Below are 21710 nucleotides of genomic sequence, written 5' to 3' on the forward strand. Positions count from 1 at the left end.
CCTGCTGGAGGACACGGTCAGGTTCCCGGAGTGGCCCAGGTTCACCAGGCCTTTGGACAGCAGCTCGATGGAGGCGTGGCCCGGCGTGCTGGGAGCCAACGCTCGCACCCTGAACCGAGGGTCCACGAAACACGGAGCGGCCGGGAACGCCCTCATCTGCCTCTTCAACTGACGCCGCAGGAACACCACGTCACGCCACCTGCAGGGGAACGAGAGAGTTACACTTTATAACACCACGCCATCTACAGGGAGTGAATAATATTACAGCCAGTTTATGCCACTACAACTTAAAAGGTGGACTGTGTAACTTTTCCGGTAGAGCGTCTACACGTTATTCCTTTGCCTGGAATGTTTCACAGTATGGCATTAAGCACCAAGCCAGCTTACACATCAAATGGAAAAATCAGTATCGGTCGCTATAAATTAGTTTCCGTATTATCTGATTTGAAGGCCATTACCTCTTGATGTACTTCTGTATTTGCTGCAGCTCCACATCCAGGATTTGTTGGACCAAAAGAGCGATGTCCGAGTCCAGCGTCTCCTCCAGTAAAACAGAGCAGACCTCCTCAGTGCAGCGAGACACTAGGGCGGCTTTCTCATCCAACGCCTCCCTGAAATTACACGGAGGTTCAGTAAGACTGGTTCAGCCCCGGTTTAGTCCCGGTTTAGTCCTGGTTTAGTCCCGGTTCAGCCCCGGTTTAGTCCCGGTTTAGCCCTGGTTTAGTCCCGGTTTAGCCCCGGTTTAGCCCTGGTTTAGTCCTGGTTTAGTCCTGGTTTAGTCCTGGTTTAGTCCTGGTTTAGTCCTGGTTTAGCCCTGGTTTAGCCCTGGTTTAGTCCTCCTCATGTGAGATGGTTCTTGTGGCTCATGTGGGAGATGTTCTTTGATGCTGGTCCATGGAGAGACTTGTTCACACTGAGCTGCTTTAAAGTCTATTCTCTGAGCACAGGACACATGTGCGAAGTACTTCCTGGTTCTAGTCCTGACCCGAGCAGCAGTGTTCTGGATGTTCTGGATGTTCTGTTCTGTCTTAAGGCTCGTTTGGAGAGGCCAGTGAGCAGGACGTTACAGTCGTCTAATCTACTGGACACAAACTCAGGACTTTTTGACAGTTTACGTTTGATTTTTGACATGTTTTTTTAGATGATTTCACACACCAAATTGGCCTGATCATCGCGTTTCAAACAGATTCCTTTTGTGTTACTTTTGCAGGATGATAACTCTCGTAGGAGTGTTAAAAGTTGAGTTCTTACTGTATTTCAGACGCGGCAGTTTTCTTGATAGTCTCGTCCAAAACTTCACGCATGAGCTCGGAGCAGAGAGAGAAACTGTACTCGACCAGGAAGGCCTCGTGTTCCTGCTTCCTCCTAAAGAAAAAAAACAACAAAAACCAAACATTTTACGACCAAAGATCAGGCCTGTCACGAAAATCACTGCATCGACTTTTCGTTCAATATATAAAAGATGAAGCAATATATTTTTTGGGACATTTTGGGTTATTTTTTGGCTGTATGATCAGATTTAAGCTGTAAAAGTTTAAACTAATAACGTCTATAACTCATTACAGATGCAAACTAGCGACTAAAGTGTTTCATTCTGCCGCTATTCATGAGTTTTAACAGTACTGTAGATTTGTAATAGTTTTTGTGGTTTAAATCTTCTCTTGGGTTTTTGTGTCAGCGGTGGCAATAAATCGAACTTCAAAATATGTTCTCGTGACGTTCCTATTAAAGATTATTATTGTTCGACGCAGGTTTTTTCCAATGAGCCTTCGTCTATAGATCTGGGAAATGTGAAATTGCAACGTCATCGTCTCAGATCTATGTGATATTTTGAAGGATTTTAAAGAAGTATTTGATTTATTTAAAGAGGGGTATTTTTGTTCTATGGGGGATCAACCACGTTTCCTTTTATTGTTTTGAAAATGCTATATTCACCTAAAAAAAAATCATATCCACATGTTTTTTGTCGCTCTGAGTCTCTCCTCTCTCTTCGCTCTCTGTGCTAAGTCACTCCCCCTTCAGAGCACTATCACAACACAATCCGCTGCATCGCACTAATGAAACTACTGCACATCACACCAGGTTTGTGAAGTCGTAGTGTACAGTTTTGTATCATGTTTTTGTATATTTATGGAGGATTTTGTCGTACAGGATCTTACATTAGCTTTAAGATCCTGTACGAGGCTTAAGGAGGGGCTGAATATAGATCTCTAGATTACTCAAACATGCACGGACGACATTTTAACGTGGGAGAAAGCGCCGGAAATTAAATTCAGCATACGCGCGGGAGGGATGTTTGCGCTTGCTCACCTGGCTTCCTCCATGCGCCGTTTCTCGTCTGCGATTCGATCTTGTTCCAGTTTGATTTCAGTCACAGAAATCTCCTTCAGAAGATTCACGGTCACTTCAGCGACGAGAGACTCCACCTGCTCAGAGCTCACCCTGGGAACAAAAAACAACACGCTTTTGTTCAATTTCTATAACGCATTTTTATTTTATACTTAGATTGGGACCTGCTTGCCTCCGTGACATGTTAACACCTTGCCTGGAAAGCTCCACAATAGGGCATTAAACTTATTTGTTTTCCCTACGCTGAAAATGTGGAAGAAGAGAATTTATTTGATTCTGCCGTTTAAAAAATATTGAAATTACTGGTAAGTATTTATGTTAAAAAAACCAAAACAAAACTATGTCATATTAGGCGACTCAACCAGGCCAAATTACAGGTCAGGTCTGCGGAGAAGCGACCCTGTTCATAGTAAGAATGCATGTTTTTCAAGATACATTCCTTTAGCTATGAAAACACCTGTAACTGAATAAATGCTGAGTAGATAAGCTTAATGCATTATTAGGGAACATTCATGGCAAAGCAGCAGTAACGTCAGTAATGTGAAAAAGTGCGTTTTAGATAATCAAATGTGTCGACATCAGTCTAATTAATTTGTTCTGTTTCACTGTAAAATCCTGCACAGATGTTTAATGTTTGTTTGGACTGAAGGAAACACTGGACATGGGGACATTTTATTATATTTAACTGATAATGCAGCGAAATCTGGTACAAGTCAGATTTACTTTTGTAAGAAGAATTAATTTGTACACGGTCCCCTGATTGATGAATAAAGAAAGAAGAAATAAAGAAGGAAAAAATAAAGAAAGAAGAAAATAAAGAAGGAAAAAATAAAGAAAGAAGAAAACAAAGAAGGAAAAAATAAAGAAAGAAGAAAATAAATAAATGAAGAAGGAAAGAAAGAAGGAAATTAAGAAAAAAAATAAAGGAAGAAAAAAATGAAGAAAGAAAGAAAAAAATAAGGAAATGACGAAATAAATAAGGAACTAAAGACATAAAGAAAGTAAAGGAAATAAATAAATAAATAAAGATACTCTTTAAAAGTCTCTGTACCCGTTTTTTTCTCTTAAAAACAGAACTAGTTTTGCAGTTACTCCTCACTCACCTCATGGATTCAGAGCATCATAATTATAATTACTCACCATGATGAGTTTATACGCACTTTTCAAAACATTCAGAGACCAGAGCGGAGTTTTGCCATCACGAGAAACCGCACAATACCTAGCATGCTAACGTGCACTTCCTGACCTCAAGAGCTGCTTAAACAAAGTATCAATACTTGGGCAAGATGAATTTTGCTCAGACACATAGGAAAAAAACTGGGAACAGTCTTTAAATAATTTTGCATAAACGACATTAGACATGACTGACTCCAGAGCAGCGGCGGCGTAGCGAGCAGCAGCTTCAGCCGTTTCCTTCACTGCAGCGTCGACGACCTCCTCGACTACACGATTCAACTCTGCTTCGATCTCCTAAACAAACAAAAAAAACAAAAAAAAAAACACACGCACAAAATTTAATGAGTATTTCTTCGTGCTGTAAAGTGACGCAGAGTTAACACAATTATATTTAAGATTTTAACACATTTTGCCTCGTTTTCTCCAGCTATTTTGTTATTCTGGTGAAGTTTATCGTTTTACTTCCTGGTTTGATGCGAGTAGAGGTCATTCCTAGCGACCGTGCTGTAAACGAGCGCCAAAACTAGTCTAAATTACACAATAGTTACAGAAAAGATGTCTGTGTAATCCCTCAGTCGTCCAGGGATGATCCGCAGTTAAAGAAAACGTCACATGTGTCACAGGTGTGTTAGCTTCAGTGTCGTTAGCCGCTTCCTTCAGACCGATAATAATAAGACTGCGCTCGACTACAGACGTGTGCTGCCGATCGACTGGGCGTCTTTAAAAAAAGGGGGCGTGGCAAAATCTCTCAAAACTACTACATGTGTCTGTGCGTCTGTCCCAAACTGCACTCACAAGACTTCACCTGCAGGGGGAGCGCATGCAAAAACCACTATTTACACAGTACTAGGCGGAATTGAAGAAGCGGCTTGGACGAGCAGCGAAACGTCTTCACTCCTACAACGATTTGTCCAGTTGATAGATTTAAACTTCGTCTTTTGCTGTGGACGACTGAGGGTTTACACAGACATACAAATGGAAGATTAAACTCGTGAATCATGAGTTTAATCTGACTTTTTACAGATAAATACCCGAACAAAACTACCAGATCTTCAGCTCCTCCTTTCTGCTTTTGTCCCATAGAAATCATCATCTAAATAATAACACGACGTTGGCTAAAACTCGCTGAATTGCTCGACTAAAGGACCAAAGGACTATATCCTTATAAATAAATAGTGAAATAAATTGTATACCTCTTCGCTGTAGACGGGTTTGGGAGGTGGAGGAGTGGGGGCTTTGACTGGAGCTGGAGCAGGGGGAGGGGGAGAGGGCTGTGAGATCGGCTGGAACTGCCTCTCTGGTGCCGGGACAAAACGAGCGGACTCCCCGGTCTCCTCTGCTAAAGACGGAGGAGGGGCCGACTGCACCAGCACTGCCCCGAACACGGAGCGCCTGTCCGGGGTGCGCTCCGGCGACGCCTCGGCCTCTGGAGCTGGAGGTCTGGAGGTGGCGACTACAAGAGAGATCAACGCAGTTTATCAATACTGTACCATCATTGTGTTTAAGACCTCACTTGTTATCATTCTAGTTTGTTCATTTTAGTCAAGTTTATAATTTTACTTCCTGGTTGGACACAGCAGCAGATGTGACATATGTAGAGGTAATTCCATGTTCAAACGTACGTGCAGTGGCTCTATTTCCTTCTTTGATTCCAAACTTACATGCAGTGGCTCTATTTCCTTCTTTGATACCAGATCCTTTGCCTTTATCTTAAAGCTGCCTCATTTCCATTTCTTTGTGTGTTTTCCGCAAAATGACCGTTCAAAATCAAAACTAGTGAATTCTTCAGAGCATAATCTTTCCCCACGTCTGTCTCACTTTTACGTTTACAGCTGGAGAGCGCCCCCCGGTGGCCGTTAGCCGGTAAAAGTCTATAAATCAGCCGCACTGTTTTATCGGCCGCAGGGTTCAAAGCGTGGGGGAAAAAAGTAGCAGCTTAGTCTGAAATTTACTGCAAATTAGCTCTCCGCCTGCAAAGTTACATAATGCACCTTTAAACTCAGTACCTTTAAACAGCGTTGCCTCGGCGACGTCTCTGTACTTGTTCTGCGCGTCGCGAAGCTGCAGACTGGGGTGTGCTGGGGAGGATTTGGGAGCGGCCCCCCGTTCACCACTTCACCGATCAGGACGCTGCGTTTGGACATGACGACCTGTGACCTGTGAGACGAAATGGGAAGCTCCGGGTCCTGGAAACTGGTCCGGCTCAGCTCCACCACGCTGCAAACGGGAGACACAGTAACACGTTTAATAAACAGTACAAGGGCACAGGGTTTAGGGCTGTGCTCATGTGACGTCAGCTCACTGGAGAATCCCTGTAGTTTAACCTGAGACACTGAAATCATTCATTCATTATAATAGTCCTCCTTTTCTGAATAATGGGAGGCAGTTGGGGCTTTGCAGAAACTCCTTTACAGAGATAAGGCAGAGGAGGAGACTCAAGGCCCAAAAACAGACCGGTGCAGTCGGGGATGTCCCAGAGAGGTGAACGAGGCCGGAAGGAGGAGCCAAGTCGACCTGCTCAACAGAATATTTGCATATTCATGTTGTATTTTACCTTTGGGTCAAGGGCACAGAGTCAGTCTGGCTTAAGTCCTGCGTACGTCGCTGTTAGGGACACGCTCTGACCCAAAGTTATGGATTAGACTGTATTTGTCAGAGGAAAACATTTTTGTGATTTGAACTGATCCAATCCAGTCGTCATTTTTGACAGAACACGTCTAAAAAACCCCAAAGACGTGAGTGTAAAAAGGACTTTAAGACACAAGATTAATATGAAGTTTGTGGAGCCAGGACTAAAGCAGGACTAAAGCAGGACTAAAGCTGGACTAACCCAGGACTAAACCAGGACTAAACCAGGACTAAAGCAGGACTAAAGCAGGACTAAAGCAGGATTAAACCAGGACTAAAGCAGGGTTAAACCAGGACTAAAGCAAGATTAAAGCAAGACTAAAGCAGGACTAAAGCAGGACTAAAGCAGGACTAAAGCAGGACTAAACCAGGACTAAACCAGGACTAAACCAGGACTAAACCAGGTCTAAACCAGGACTAAACCAGGACTAAACCAGGATTAACCCAGGACTAAACCAGGACTAAACCAGGACCAAACCAGGACCAAACCAGGACCAAACCAGGACTAAACCAGGACTAAACCAGAACTAAACCAGAACTAAACCAGAACTAAACCAGGACTAAACCAGGACTAAAGCAGGACTAAAGCAAGATTAAAGCAAGACTAAACCAGAACTAAACCAGAACTAAAACCAGGACTAAAGCAGGACTAAAGCAGGACTTAAAGCAGACTAAAGCAGGACTAAACCAGGACTAAAGCAGGACTAAAGCAGGACTAAAGCAGGACTAAAGCAGGACTAAAGTAGGACTAAAGCAGGACTAAAGCAGGACTAAAGCAGGACAACACGTTTGTGGCTCTGATCCCAAACTAATAATGAGCAGGTTCACCATTTGCAGAGCAGAAGTTTGGACATTTCTTTCATAAACAGCGTCTCCCGCAGAGTCACATGGGCCTGTGACTTCCACCTGAACCTACGACGTCTTCCTCTCCTCTTCCCCTCCGCAGCCCGGCCCTCGTCACTCACCCATCGCTGACGTTCAGTCCGTATTGCTGAATAAAAGCCGAAGCTTCGTCTCCGTCTCGAACATCAACATCCGGACGATGTCGTCGCGAGGAAACGTGGTGGAGCGCGGCCCGACCGTGTGCGCCATGTTCAGCGTCTTCAGAGCCCGAGAGCGCACCTGCAGAGACACGGGGAGCGTCACTGCGGCTGACGGATCGCTAATCATCAGCTACGTACACATTATAGCAACATATTTTGTACTTTTGACTTACTTGCTGTTAGCTTCTTGTATCATTCAGACTTACTATCTGCGTTCATTACAACCAGCGGTGGAACGAAGAGGAAAACAAAGTACTGAACTGAAGAACTAATTTTAGTATCTGTGCGTCACTTAGTTTAAAGTGGATATTTTTTACGTTTATTTCACCACATTTGAGAGCAGTATCTGTACTTTCTACTCCACTACATGTTTGAACAGGACTGAAGAGTAAAAGTATTTATTATTGTCCGTGAGGGTTTATATTTAACATGTTCATAAACAGTTCATAAAAATCACAAACAAAAATATACAAAACAAAATGGCAAAAAAAAAAAATTGAATTGTTTCTGTTGAACATCTTTGTCAAAAACAGTGGGACTTATTTGTAGTTTGGAGACTGTTTTTGTGAATGGGATTTCAAGCCTCCTCCTCCTCCTCCTCCTTCTCCTCCTCCTCTACACTCACACTCTGCTCTTTGTCTTCCTCCTCCACAATCTCCTTCGTCTCCTCCCTCCTCCTTCCTCTCCCTCCCCTCCTCTTCCTTCCACCTCCTCCTTTATCAGTCTCTGCTATTTGTCCCTCCTCCTTCCTCTCCTCCTCCTCCTCCTCCTTCATCCACCGCCTTCCTCTTCCTTCTTTGTCCCTCCTCTTCCTTCTACCTCCTCCTCCTTAATCACACTCTGCTATTTGTGCATCCTCCTCCTTCCTCTTCCCCCCCTTACTCCTTCATCCTCCTTCCACCTCCTCCTACTCCTTAATCACACTCCCTGCTCTTTGTCCCTCTTCCTCCTCCTCCTCCTTAATCACACTCCCTGCTCTTTGTCCCTCTTCCTCCTCCTCCTCCCTCTCCTCCTCCTCCTTAATCAAACTCCCTGCTCTTTGTCCCTCTTCCTCCTCCTCCTCCCTCTCCTCCTCCTTAATCACACTCTCTGCTCTTCGTCCCTCTTCCTCCTCCTCCCTCTCCTCCTCCTCCTTAATCACACTCCCTGCTCTTTGTCCCTCTTCCTCCTCCTCCCTCTCCTCCTCCTCCTTCATCCACCGCCTTCCTCTTCCTTCTCTGTCCCTCCTCTTCCTTCTACCTCCTCCTCCTTAATCACACTCTGCTATTTGTGCATCCTCCTCCTTCCTCTTCCCCCCCTTACTCCTTCATCCTCCTTCCACCTCCTCCTACTCCTTAATCACACTCCCTGCTCTTTGTCCCTCTTCCTCCTCCTCCTCCCTCTTCCTCCTCCCTCTCCTCCTCCTCCTTAATCAAACTCCCTGCTCTTTGTCCCTCTTCCTTCTCCTCCTCCCTCTCCTCCTCCTTAATCACACTCTCTGCTCTTTGTCCCTCTTCCTCCTCCTCCCTCTCCTCCTCCTCCTTAATCACACTCCCTGCTCTTTGTCCCTCTTCCTCCTCCCTCTTCCTCCTCCCTCTTCCTCCTCCCTCTTCCTCCTCCTTCTTCCTCCTCCCTCTTCCTCCTCCCTCTTCCTCCTCCCTCTTCCTCCTCCCTCTTCCTCCTCCCTCTTCCTCCTCCCTCTTCCTCCTCCCTCTTCCTCCTCCCTCTTCCTCCTCCCTCTTCCTCCTCCTCCTCCTTAAACTCCTCTGTGTCACGGTGACGCTCAGATCCCCGCTCTTCTTTCCACATGTGGCAGTGTAAATACCTGGTTGAAGTATCCGTGGAGCAGGCAGCTGGACAGGTAGGACGCGGACTGGACCAGTTTGAAGAATCGGACAAAGTTGTTGTTGCTGACCGCGCTGAACGCCTGGACGGCAAACTTCACCTCCACGGAGTTACGGACCTCAGGGCGTAACTGCTGCGCCTCCCTGAAACGCACAAGACGATTGATTATTACGAAACTCGAGCTCAAAGGTAGCTCTAGTATCGATTCGTATCTGCGTTTCGATACTCTGCTTAACCCGCCTATGCACTTTAAACCACAAAGGGAGTTTCTGTGTTCGGCCCCTGTCGCGTTTTACCGTAGTATGTCGCCCTCGTTGAGATTGAGGAGGATCTTGTACTGCCTGAACTCGGCCTCTCGGGGGCAGTAGACTCCTCTGGTGGACAGGTCCTGGTACATTTCCTTGAGGCTCTGGAGGCACTTGGTCATGTTCTCGTTGTTGATCTTTGGGTCGAAGGCGGACAGGTGTTCCTCGCAGAGCTGGTGAGCGCAGTGAATGTGAAACCGGGTGCACTTCTCGATCAGAGCGACGGTATCGGGGCAACTCAAGTCCTGCTGGATGATGTCCTACGGGAGACGGGGAGAGACGAGACGATATGAGACGACAGACGCAAAACAAACGCAGCGCAGTTCATGTCGCGGCTGTTCTGCTGATTCTCAATTTTGATCAAACCTGTTTTAAATTATAGTTTGACACTGATCATAAAGTCAATTGAAGCCAGAGTCAATGGAGCTGAAAGCGCGCCCACGCTCACTTCCTACTTACTATGTCCATTTAAATAAACAGTATATGATTTTAGAGAGTCCCACATTGATGACATCACAGTAGAAGAATTATATCCAAAAGTTCGGCACATTTTTTAGGTGCAAGAAACCATTTTTCCCCCCCCAACACTTCAAACACTGTTTCAACTAAATAAATAATTACTGTGTACATTTGAGGAGTTTTGGTGTAGTGCATGGTTGCTAGGTAACAGTTACGGGATTCTCTAGTGTAATGTCATGATTTCCAACCAGGAAGTAAAATTTAACCCCCCCAAAAAATAAAGAAAGTTTGGCTATTTCTTCCAAAAACAGTAAACTTTCCATAAAGTTACACAGGCTCTTGCCCTCCATCTGAAACGAACGCAACCTATTTATGGTTTTCTAAATGTGATGATCTCTATTGTTTACACTGTACTTTGCCATTATTCAATAGATAAATGCACAAATGTTGAACCTAGTTATTTTAATTAGTGACTAGACCAGACATAGACAAACTACGGCCCCACTTTGAGCTTATCAATCCGGCCCGCCGAACATAACCAAATTATAATAAAATAGGTAAGGGTAAACCTTTATTTACTTTTCCACTGTAATGGAAAAATTAGCTAGTCAAAGAAAAGTGAGCGCTGAGTGTTTAAGACGGAGTGGACAACGGAATATTTTTTCACTGAAGTCCGATCAAAGGCCTAATATGTCAGGAAACTGTTGCGGTTTCCAAAACGTACAGAATGAGCCGTCACTTTGCTTGCTAGTGTAGTTGAGATGCTTTGTAGCAGTGAACGCAGGAACGGGCGGCTGCGGCTCAGAGGTTGGCAGCCATCGCACAAACTCTGCAACATTTATTTTCACCGGCAAACAGCAATTCAAGACAATTTTTTGCTGGCATTTAAATGAGCAAAAGCTAGCAAGCCTTTCTGAGGTTTTAAAAGAATGCATGGTGGAGATGGATGACCGGAGAGCTAGAGCGAGTTTGAAAAAATCAGTTCGTCACGCAGAATTCTGACTCGCCGTGTGGAACAGTTTGATGAAGATATAGTCAAATCTCTAATGTAAAATGTACATATACACATATATATGTATCCTGGCTCGAACCCTTCACCCCTGGACCAGACCCTAGAATCCACTGTATCTCAACAAAAAACTCACCCGCATCTGTATTAAATATTATTGGCCTGTAGAATGTTATGACGTCATGTGAAACGCAGCAGTGGCGCCTGATCGTTTCCCTTGAACGATCACATCTACGCCGTGCCTCACCTTGCGTATGCCTCTGGTGCGGTTCCACACAAAGTCGTACCAGTCCCTGTAGTTGTCCTGCAGTTGGCCCTGGTCCAGGACCTGGGTCACGATGTAGTCCATGGTCCGGGTCAGGACCGGGAGCGGCCTGAGCTCGTGTGGCAGAGGCTCTTCCTGGTCTGCGGAGGAGCGGCTGTACTCTTTTATGGCGGCGCCGTGGTCCACCTGAGAACAACAAAAAAAACTCATTAGGATTGCGAGATTTATCAACAACTAATTATTATTATTAATGTTCAGATCTTGATTTACAGACACAATAGTGAAATAAAAACCCCAGGATCATGTAGAGGGTTAATACGAACATTTAAGACCAAAACGAGTCTGAAGCAGCAGAGACAGAGAGAGAATGGCAGTGAATTAGCAGAAAATAAACTCAAAATAACAACAAAAAAAAACTCAAAAAACAAACAAAAAAAACCCTCAAAATAACAAAAAACAAAACAAAAAAAACTCAAAATAACAAAAAATAAAAATAACAAAAAAACTCAAAATAACCAAAAATTAAAAATAACAAAAAGTAAATAAATAAAAATAACAACAAAAAACTCAAAATAACAAAAAAAAAAACTCAAAAAAACCCCCATCAAAATAACTAAAAAATAAAGAAAATTAATAAAAACTCAAAATAACAAAAAATAAAAATAACAAAAAAGTAAATAAATAAAAATAAAAAAAACCTCAAAATAACAAAAAAAACAACTCAAAAATAAAAAATAAAAAAAAACCTCAAAATAACTAAAAAATAAAGAAAATAACAAAAAAACACCCCTCAAAATAGAAAAAAATAAAAATAACAAAAAAGTAAATAAATAAAAATAACAAAAAAAACCCCTCAAAATAACAAAAAAGAAAAAAAAAAAAAAAAAGAACTCCAGGATCATGTAGAGGGTTAATCTGAACATTTAAGACCAAAATGACGAGTCTGACAGCAGCAGGTACAGAGAGAGGGGACAGTTTTTAATGTAAAGTGAATTGGAGCCAGAGTCGATGGAGCAGGAAGTGCGCCCTTGATCACTTCCTGTTTGGAACGCGGCGGCTAGCAGGTTAGCTCTGTGCATTTATATAAACAGTCTATGATCTGGCCACACAAGCATCAATAAACTCAAAGTAATGGTCGTAGAAACAATAGGCTCTGTGCACAACAGCGCTCAACCTCACTGTTAGGGTCACTACTTTCTGTCCAGTTTTTGCAGCGTTATGCTAAAATAATAATAATAATAAATATTTAAAGATCAGACAGTGGACGGAGAGCTGGAGCTGGATGTCACCGACATGTTAAACACGACACAGATAAAATTAATACTTCACCAAAGGACAGGAGGAGACATGTTTGTGTCTCAATGCTAACGCTAATGCTAATTTTGAAGGCTAATACAACACAAACTGAAGTATTCTACATTTAAAATATTGAATTTCATCAGGATAAAATCCGAAAACGTAAAATAAACTGTTAATCCCGTTTAAGGTTTATCGTGTCAGTGGCATGAATGTGTTTAAATATTATCATTTTTGCTCATATTTTCTTCAGCAAAATATTGTTCTTCAAAATTTGTTATAGCGACAAGCCATTTTGATGTTCAGATATTTAAACAAACAAGTCAGACTTTTAATAATTGTCGTGTGGAACATGAAAAAAGAAAGTCAAATTGGTGATCTGACTCCAGGAGAATTGCGCTAAACATATTTTTGGTAGGTCTCCAGCTCTACGCCCAATAGCCCCTCACCATCTCCGTGTTTGGGAGGACTTCGTAGACGCTCAGCTGGTTCCTGGTTTCTCTCATGTATCTCTCCTTCTCTGGACACATGTCAGGACAGGTCCCAACGAAAGCTTTGGACAGGTTCAGATCCGCCCTCTTCGGTCGCCCTGGAAGCAAATAAACAATCATATTAATATTATTCAAACATAAATACTGGCTTCATCTGAGAGCAGCGCTGTCAAAGTAGCGAAAATCACACTCTAGGGCTCAGTGGTTAGATTTGCAATTTGTGTTTTACTGACAAACTAAGACAAGAATCACATTCCGCTACACGTTTGTACAGATCTTAACTAAAACCGCACGGAAACATAAAATAAAATGGTGTTAGTTTTGGAACATAGCATTTTGAATAAGCCTAATGGAGTTTTTAGGTTGCCAGATACAAAAGGTAACATTCAATCAAACTGAACTTAACCTACTGAGACCTGGCGTCCTCATCTGTGGACAACACATTTTGGGTTGTTTAGGCCACAGTGCAAATTTTTAGAAGAACAGCAACAAGAACATGTTCAATTTTGAATATTTTTAAGGGTTTAGAATATTTATTTATTTTTTTTATTTAATTTTAATTTTTTTTATTTTAATTTTTTTTTTTGATTTATTATTATTATTATTATTTTAAATTATTTTTTATTTTTATTTAAAGGCACATGTCTTCCTGCACCTGTCAACAGCACTTCAAATGAAACACATTGCTCCAAGAGGCACAATTGTTTCTCATTTTGTTTTTTACACTCAAGCGCTCGGGTCTCGGGAGGTTAACTGAACTTTATTTTTTACATTGCTTGGTCTTGCTACACATCATTAGACCGGTTCTGATATAATTTTTATTGAAAACACACTGTAGCGACCCTGAGCCTGTGTCGCTCAGAGGGGAGATCGGGTCAGGTACCTCGGTCTGACGCACTGCCGTTTGTAAAAAGTAAACTGAGTCGCGTAGTGAATTTTCTGGTGGTTTAATGAACGGCGCAGCTACCCGGCGTCTCCCCTCTCCCTCTCCCAGACAGCAGGAAACCCCGGTGCCTTTGAATCTACCTTTTGCACACGTGAACCCCGCCCCTCACGCCTCGCCATAGCAACCAAATCACCCGTACGGCTCCTACGCACATGATTCCAGCACCGGCTCACCTTGCCGTAGTATCTTGTCCCGTTGCTCCAGCAGTCTGTATTTCTCCTCTGCGGTCTCAGCCGTCTGTCCGATCAGGTGGAGCAGGGACGAGGGGACTGGGCGGTCCGTCGGGCGGTCCACAGTGCGTTCTATGTGGTCTGTAGTGCGTTCTATGCCGCGCTCTCCGGTGCTTTCTAGGCGGTCCACAGTGCGTTCTAGGCGGTCTACGGTGCGAAACACATACAGGTCCGAGATTTCTGAATCTGCGCCGGACTCTCTCGAAGGGTCTTCAAACTGGAGAGAGCGAGCCATCGGGGACTTCTTCACCGGAGAGCTAAGGAGAAGAGACGACTTTATTAAACCGATGACATAATATATTAGGGATTTTGTAATGGCTCTGGTTTAATTACACAACTGGAACCAACTATATTTGGAAGTGTCATTAGTACATCAAGTTGGTAATACAGTGGTCCCTGGCTACGTTCTAAAAATAACCCACAACAGGCGAAATCCACGAAGTATCAGCTTTATTTTTTACATTATTCTCTCTGTTTTTGTCTGTAAAACCCCTCACCACACACTTTATACACTTTTCTCACACAGGCGTTAACATTTTCTCACATTTCTCTCTCGTTTAAACTCTCTCAAAGTTCAAACCTTCGTCGGCGTCTTTGTTGGTGCAGAACGTTTCATCGACATTGTGGGTTTTGTCGGGGAGAAAACAAATCGCAAACGTACAGCACTTCAGAGTCACACTGAGATCCAACGTTTATGTAAATTTGTCTGAACACATTCTGTACTGGACAGGAGACACGGCACGGAGGAGACTGATGGACAATGGTCTACAGTCCAACAGCCAATCAGGACGCACGACACAATGGTCTACAGTCCAACAGCCAATCAGGACGCACGACACAATGGTCTACAGTCCAACAGCCAATCAGGACGCACGACACAATGGTCTACAGTCCAACAGCCAATCAGGACGCACGACACAATGCACGTTCAGACGCTGTAAATAAAAGCATGTCAAATTGCACTAAAAAAAGACCGCGAAAGCTGAACCACATTATAGCGAGGGACAACTGTATAACCTTATTTTCAAAGTACCTGTTGCCGATATTTGGCACCGATATTTTTCTGCACAGCTCCAGTCCAAATTCACTTAATGAATTTCCCCGCCTCGTTACAGCTCGTCGATGAAGCCGTGAGTTTTACCTGAAGGTCCCAGAGCTGCTGCTGAAGGTGGGCGGTCTGAGGGCGGGTCTCTTCAGAGGAGACGACACTTTGGATTGGATCTGCTCCTCGTCCCTCTTCCCCCCTGCGTCCTGCTGCTGCTGTCCTGTCTGTCCTGTCTGTCCTCTGGCCCTCGGATCTCCGGGACCTGCCCATCAAAACAAGAATTACACCGAGAAACATTGTGGCGTGAAATTATAAGGCTGAACCATTTGGGACAGCACGGACCGACACAGTGATCAGATTTAGATTTATGTTTTAGTAAAAGGATTCTGTTCAAAGTTCACATTTTAAACACGTCAAGAAGAACTGACAAAAAGACTGAAATATGAAACAACAAACTAATACAAAAATCACAGGGTTAGCAGTTTTTATGCAGAATAAAACCATCTACACGCTACAGAGTTTTTCAGTCTTTAATGATTTTAAAACCTTTGATAAAAAGCGCAGAGTGGACACGAGGAAAATCGCATGAGATTTTAAACCTCTGAGCACAAAGACTGCAGCGAAGAGACCGCACACCACAAGCTAAAAGTCCTGAGTGAACCTTGCGTCACTGTCTGCAGTAAAACGACTCACTCTGAGGCTCTAAACCACGGGTCTCTAACCTGTAGCTTGGAGACCCCTGGAGACGTACCAGTAGCTCTCCGGCCCCTTCCAAGTAGCTCGCAAAAATTTCTGAATTATATGCATTGTACTGAATAAATAAAACTTAATTACCATTATAAAAGTATCATTTTGAAGCCTAACTTTGTGGAATAATAAATTAATAATGGTTTATGTTTAATCAGCATCTAACAGTTCTCCATCTAAGACTCGCCGTGGCACTAACATTTACTCAATTTCTTGCTCCCGCTTAAATTAGTCGCTCTCGTTTCGTTTTGTCGTTTTGTAAAGGCAGGTCACTTGAGTAAAAAGGTTGGGGACCCCTGATCTGAAGTGTTCCAAAGGTCAGAGCGTTGCACTTCTAGTTTAGATACAAGTCAAAACTGCGTTATTATTTTAAGTGAAATGTGGTGCAGTGGTTCAGCTAAACGCTTTTAACGCACAGAAGGCTGGAGATAAACGACACAGGAAGCAGAGTCGCTATCGCTGATCCGCAGCAGCTTCAGCCTGACGTAAACAGACACACGTGAGGATCTGCTCTCACCTTTTTACTTTACTTTTTCACTTCAAACTGGATCATAGCGCAGTTTTTGTGGACTGGGGAGGGCACATGGATGAGAATACTGCAGTTTAACCTACTACTTTATGAGCAATAAATTCGTCTTCATCTATTCACCATTTCCTGAGTTTGCATCTCGCGGCTCTGTGTCCGTCACTCCGTTCGCCCCTGACGCTCTGTTTTTATTGGCTGTTGCCGTGGTGATGTTTTGTGGTTACGACACGACGGAGCAGCTCAGAGTCGCACTGACACCACACACACGAGGATCCACTCTATCCAAACTAAAGAGATTTTAGAGTTTGTGGATGAAATCACGGTACACGGTACTCCAAAAACTCTGTTCAAACTGCGATTTTGTTTGATTCACATTGATCAGGCGGCGGAACGTTTGATTATAAAAGATAAAAATGCGCTCACTCTGTTTCTTCTTCTGCCACAGGAGGATGAGTTTATGTTGGTGGAGAAACTGTCCCTTCTTCTTCGCTCTCGCGGCTGACGCCTATAAACGCACAGAAAACATTCAGGATGAAACTGAAATCAATCCATTTTCACTGGATTTTGAACCCAGACACAGGGAGAACATGCAAAACAGGAATTAATAAAATTTACTTCAGCCACAAAAGTCTCCTACCTTCCTTGCAATGAATTTTGAAATCTTGAAAATGCTGTAATTGCTAAAAACAACGTATTAACAAGTTTCACTTTATTTTTGTCGTTCTGAATCTCCTCTCTCCTTGCTCCCTGTGCTAAGCCCCTCCCCCTTCAGAGCACTATCACAACACAATCAGCTGCGTCGCACTAATGAAACTACTGCACATCACGTCAGGTTTGTCACGTCGTAGTGCACAGTTTTGTATCATGTTTTTGTATATTTATGGAGGATTGTCGTGTGGGAGCGTGGGTGATGTAGACTTGTGGGCGGAGCCTCGTACAGGATCTTACAGCTAAACGTACGGAGGGTTTGAATAGGGCCCAGGAGAGATTGCTAGATTATTCAGACATGCATGGATGACGTCTAAAACCTCTTCAGATGTGTTTTTGATGAGGGAACAACATTATAACACGGGAGAAAACTAAAAAAAAGTGGTTCAAATACAGATCAAAACCAATCGAGACAGGTTAAAGTTTGTTCCATTTGTGTGATTTGTTTAAGCTTTAATACGGATTAGTGCCCGTGTATCATTTAGAACAGTCTCGTGGGCCAAAACTCGTTCCATATTCTCGTACTTACATGGTCGTCGAAGTGCACAACGGCGGAGTTCTGCTGCGGTTTGCAGTAGACGCGCCGCACTTTGCCGAAGCCGCCGAAGTGTTTCTCCAGGACCTTTTTAACATTGAGGTCGGGGGGTACGTGTTTGATGTGGAGCGCGGTGCAGTCGTTCGGGGACAGGCCACCGAGCGAGTCCGTGCTTTCCCGGCGAGATCCGAGACGCGAGGAGGAAGAGGACGGAGAGGAGAAGAGCGACGCCGCGGAGGAGGAGGAAGAGGAGGAGGACGGCTCTGTGTGAGGAGAATCAAACATGTATGATACGATTAAACAAATGGAGTAGGCTCTTAGGCTCTGTGCACACTAGCTAGCTCACCGTGTCTCAAAGCAAAATACAAAACATAAAACAATCTATTAAAATTCAAATTAATTAAAATAAAGACAACCACCCAGTTATTCTTATATGTAGATTATTTCAGTTCAGTTCAGTGTGGTGTTGTTTTAATATTTATGATGCTTCGAAATTAGCATTAGCATTAGCGTTAGCACTGAGACACAAACATGTCTCTCTCTAAACACAATAATCCACAATAAACAGGTCAAACAAACACACTCCTCTCATCCAATCTTTAGGTTAGTGGACATTACAGGTGCTGTCTAGAATTGTCCACAGTGGCGTTAAAATTATCTCCATGGAGACGAGCAGGTGGAGCAACGATGCCAAATCACAGCTCAAATCTGTGGAGAGGCGGAGCTGCTCACAACAAGGTGTATTTTTTTCAATATGTTATTAAAAAACAAAAATAAAATAAACTGTTTAAAGCTGAGTACATGTTTAATGGAGACAAGCAGATGACAAACCCTCCACTAGAAAAGTTACATAATACAGCTTTACTCAAAACTGACTCTTGCGATCTTTGAGTATTCTTATAACGCTGATACCACCTCAAAAACAGACCTGGAGTTGTGTTTTGTTTCATTCACACATGTTTGAGTCACACTTTATTATTAGTCTGTAACATCTACAAAGCTCAAAATGCAACGTTCCACCTTGTGATGTCATCAAGTGGTAGTTTTCAACTTAACTCCTCCTCCTTTTACTTTTAGTTCAGTAGGAGATGAACAACTCCAGGTCTGAAATGATCCAAATGATTCTATAAATGAAGGTGTGTGGAGTTTAAAAACACAGTGGAGCACTTCCTGTATCGCCACATGATGACATCACAAGGTGGAACAGAGTGTTTTCAGTTTGAGAGAAGAACAACTCAGCCTAAATCTGCAGGTTTGTGTGTTAAACATGTGTGAATGAAACGAAACACAACTCCAGGTCTGTGTGTGACGAGGAAACGACATTAGAACAGATCAGAAAATAAAGTAATACGTCCCCTTTAAGTGTCGTCTCTTGTTTACATTGTGGTTGCTAGGCAACAGTTATGGCATCACCTCGACATCTCTGCAGTGGTGGAAGAAATACTCCATTTTGTTATTTATTCAAGTAAAAAATACAAATGCTGGAACAAAAAAATTCTCACATAAAAGCATCACATGAAAAAATCTACGTAAACTATTAAAATACCTGTTTAAAAATGTACTTAAAGAGGAAAAAGTAAAAGTATTTTGCGCATTTTTAGATCTAACAGAGTTTTAAATGTAGCGATTTCCTCCTTTTAACTTTAGTTCAGTAGTAGATTGTCAATTCTCGGGCTAAATTCATCCAAATGATTCTAGAAATGAAGGTGTGTGGAGTTTAAAAACACAGCGGAGCACTTCCTGTATCGCCACACGATGACATCACAAGGTGGAACGGAGTGTTTTCAGTTTGAGAGAAGAACTCGGCCTAAATCTGCAGGTTTGTGTGTTAAACATGTGAGAATGAAACAAAAAAACACAACTCCAGGTCTGTGTGTGACGAGGAAACAACATTAGGACAGATCAGAGAACAGTGTAATATGAGCCCTTTAAGAGGAACGCAAACCCACAGATCTCACCTGTCCCCTCCGGCCTCTCTGCAGTCTCCCTGGCCACTCGCGGTGCTGAGGTTGTCGGGGGGGTGGCTGCCCTCTGCCGCTCCGTCTCCCCTCCCTCGGCCCCGTCCCAAACCTGCTCCTTCGCTTCTCTTTTGGGCGCTCCTGACGTCTCCCTGCGCAGTCCGCTCAGAGCCCGGCCGAACAGCCCGGGAGGAGGGCCGCGGCTGCGCACCAGAGGCCGCTTGGGAGGCTGTCTCGGTGCGTCCGTCTCCCCCGCGGTCTCCTCCTCGGTCACCTCCTTCCCGACGCTCGATCCGGGCGCGTCATCTTTGCGCTTCGTCGCTTTGCCGAGTCTGGCGAACACGTTTGTCTCCGTCGTCGGCTCCACGCTGCTCTCCTTGTCGCCCGCTGCTTTGTCTTTCGCCTCTCCAAAAGTTTGCCCGAATTTGCTCGGTCCAAACGGTGGTTTTGACTGCGTCTGGACAGTTTTGGAGGTAAACGTGAAGGACGACGGGGTTGTGGGCTGGGTGACATTTGAAGTGGCCTTGTTGGGAGTTGCAGGCTGCGAAAATGTGAATTGCAAAGCGGTTGTGGGCGCAGTGCTCGAAGTGGACGCTGTGGGTTGTTGGGCCACGGGTAAGACGGCGGGCTGGGAAAAAGTAAAGCCACCAGTTCCAGGTTTGACGCTTGAAAAAAGACCTGAGGACGAGGATGCTGTCAAAGCTGGCTGCGCTCCTCCTCCGAAGGCTGAATTGGACGTGGTTGTAGTCGTGGATTCGGTGCTTGCGCTAAAAATCGGTTTAAATACAGCCTCGTTTGCTGGTTTAAAGCTAAACTCGGACGTGCTTTGACTGGCATTGGATGAAGACGCCCCAAAGATGCTCGTAGTTGGCGCAGTAGTGGTCGGTTGCCCGAAAACAGGCTGCCCAAAACTGAGCGCTGAACTTGACGTGGAACTTTGCCCAAATTGCAGGGTTTGCTGCGCCCCGAAAGCGCTCGCGTGTCCACCAAACCCCTGTCCAAACCCGCCAGACTGTCCAAAAGTGGCTCCAAAAGACGGCGCCTGTCCAAAAACCGAACCCTGCGCGGCGTTTTGTCCACTGCCGCCTCCGAAAACAGAACCAGTCTGCGGGCCGAACGCTGGAGGAGCTTGCTGCGGGGTCGTGCTGGAGGATTGCCCGAACATCGGAGCTGGTAGCGGGGTTGTAGTTGCTTGTCCGAACGCCGGAGGTGGCTGGGCGGCGGTGGAGCCTTGTCCGAACACGGGGGCTTGCTGCGGGGCGGAAGACGTTTGCCCGAACGTTAGCACCGGCTGGGAGGTGGCGGCGGGTTGACCGAACGCAGGGGCATGTCCAAAGACGCCGGAAGACGAAGTTTGTCCGAATCCAGACCCGAAGAAGCCCATGTTTTGCTGCTGCGGCTGGCTCGAGCTCTGTTGCCCAAAAACTGGCTGGAACGGCCCCGGTTTGACGGCGTTACTTGGGGCTTGAAACGCACCGCTTTGGGCACTTCCAAACGGGTTCGATGGATTCATTATTGGTCTAAATAAAACAGTACTCCTTTACGAATCCGCAGGAGAATTTAAAAAATAATAATAATAATAAGATTCGTGAGTTGTTTACACGAACAGCATGATCCCAAAAACAGCAGAGCACTTTCGAGCAGCGAGTAAACAACCGAAAAACACGGCTCACGGGTTAAATTTGAGTGTAAAAGTAATCAAAAGCGGCATATCTTATCCAATATGGTTCGTATAATGAACAATTGTACTTATATGATATACTCAAGCACTAATAATGAGAAAAAACACGGCTGTTAGACGTTACTTCTCAGCGGCGCTCAATCATGTCTCACTTCCGGTCCGTCGCTTATTTTTGTCCCCTTTCCGCTCTGATTTTTGGTTCCGCTCTTTTTGGAAAATGCCATAAAATTAATAATATTCATTCTGATTCACTGACATTAAACATAAAATAAAAGTAAGACAAATCAAGTTATTACTGTTTCAAAATACCTGCATTTATTTTTTTAAATTTTTTTCTAGCTTTTTTATACAGGCTTCTTTTTACAGTACATGCGTTTAAATAATAACTCTTATTTTATTTAAATTTTTTTATGTGCCATTTTCGTAACTTAAAGTTTTAATGAGGTCTATTTTTATTTTTAAATATATTAAAACACGACAGCCGGGCAG

At 44.0% G+C, this 21710-nt stretch overlaps 1 protein-coding gene across 1 annotated transcript in view; it reads right to left on the bottom strand.

Annotated features, from left to right (window-relative positions):
- Positions 1–21358, bottom strand: part of LOC117389419 (germinal-center associated nuclear protein-like) — a 39696-nt gene extending 18338 nt beyond the window's left edge. Inside the window, 19 exon segments of the mRNA XM_055230700.1 lie at positions 2–199; positions 459–611; positions 1252–1365; positions 2311–2442; positions 3719–3819; positions 4719–4892; positions 4895–4978; positions 5532–5742; positions 7119–7176; positions 7179–7275; positions 9001–9163; positions 9317–9585; positions 11041–11244; positions 12804–12943; positions 13965–14278; positions 15163–15328; positions 16763–16844; positions 17577–17845; positions 19541–21358. Coding sequence (XP_055086675.1) covers positions 2–199; positions 459–611; positions 1252–1365; positions 2311–2442; positions 3719–3819; positions 4719–4892; positions 4895–4978; positions 5532–5742; positions 7119–7176; positions 7179–7275; positions 9001–9163; positions 9317–9585; positions 11041–11244; positions 12804–12943; positions 13965–14278; positions 15163–15328; positions 16763–16844; positions 17577–17845; positions 19541–21053 — 4442 coding nt within the window. The 5' untranslated portion in view covers positions 21054–21358.
- Positions 21359–21710: the final 352 nt, after the last annotated feature.

The sequence above is a fragment of the Periophthalmus magnuspinnatus genome, chromosome 21 (genome assembly GCF_009829125.3).
Source record: "Periophthalmus magnuspinnatus isolate fPerMag1 chromosome 21, fPerMag1.2.pri, whole genome shotgun sequence".
Lineage (NCBI taxonomy): Eukaryota > Metazoa > Chordata > Actinopteri > Gobiiformes > Gobiidae > Periophthalmus > Periophthalmus magnuspinnatus.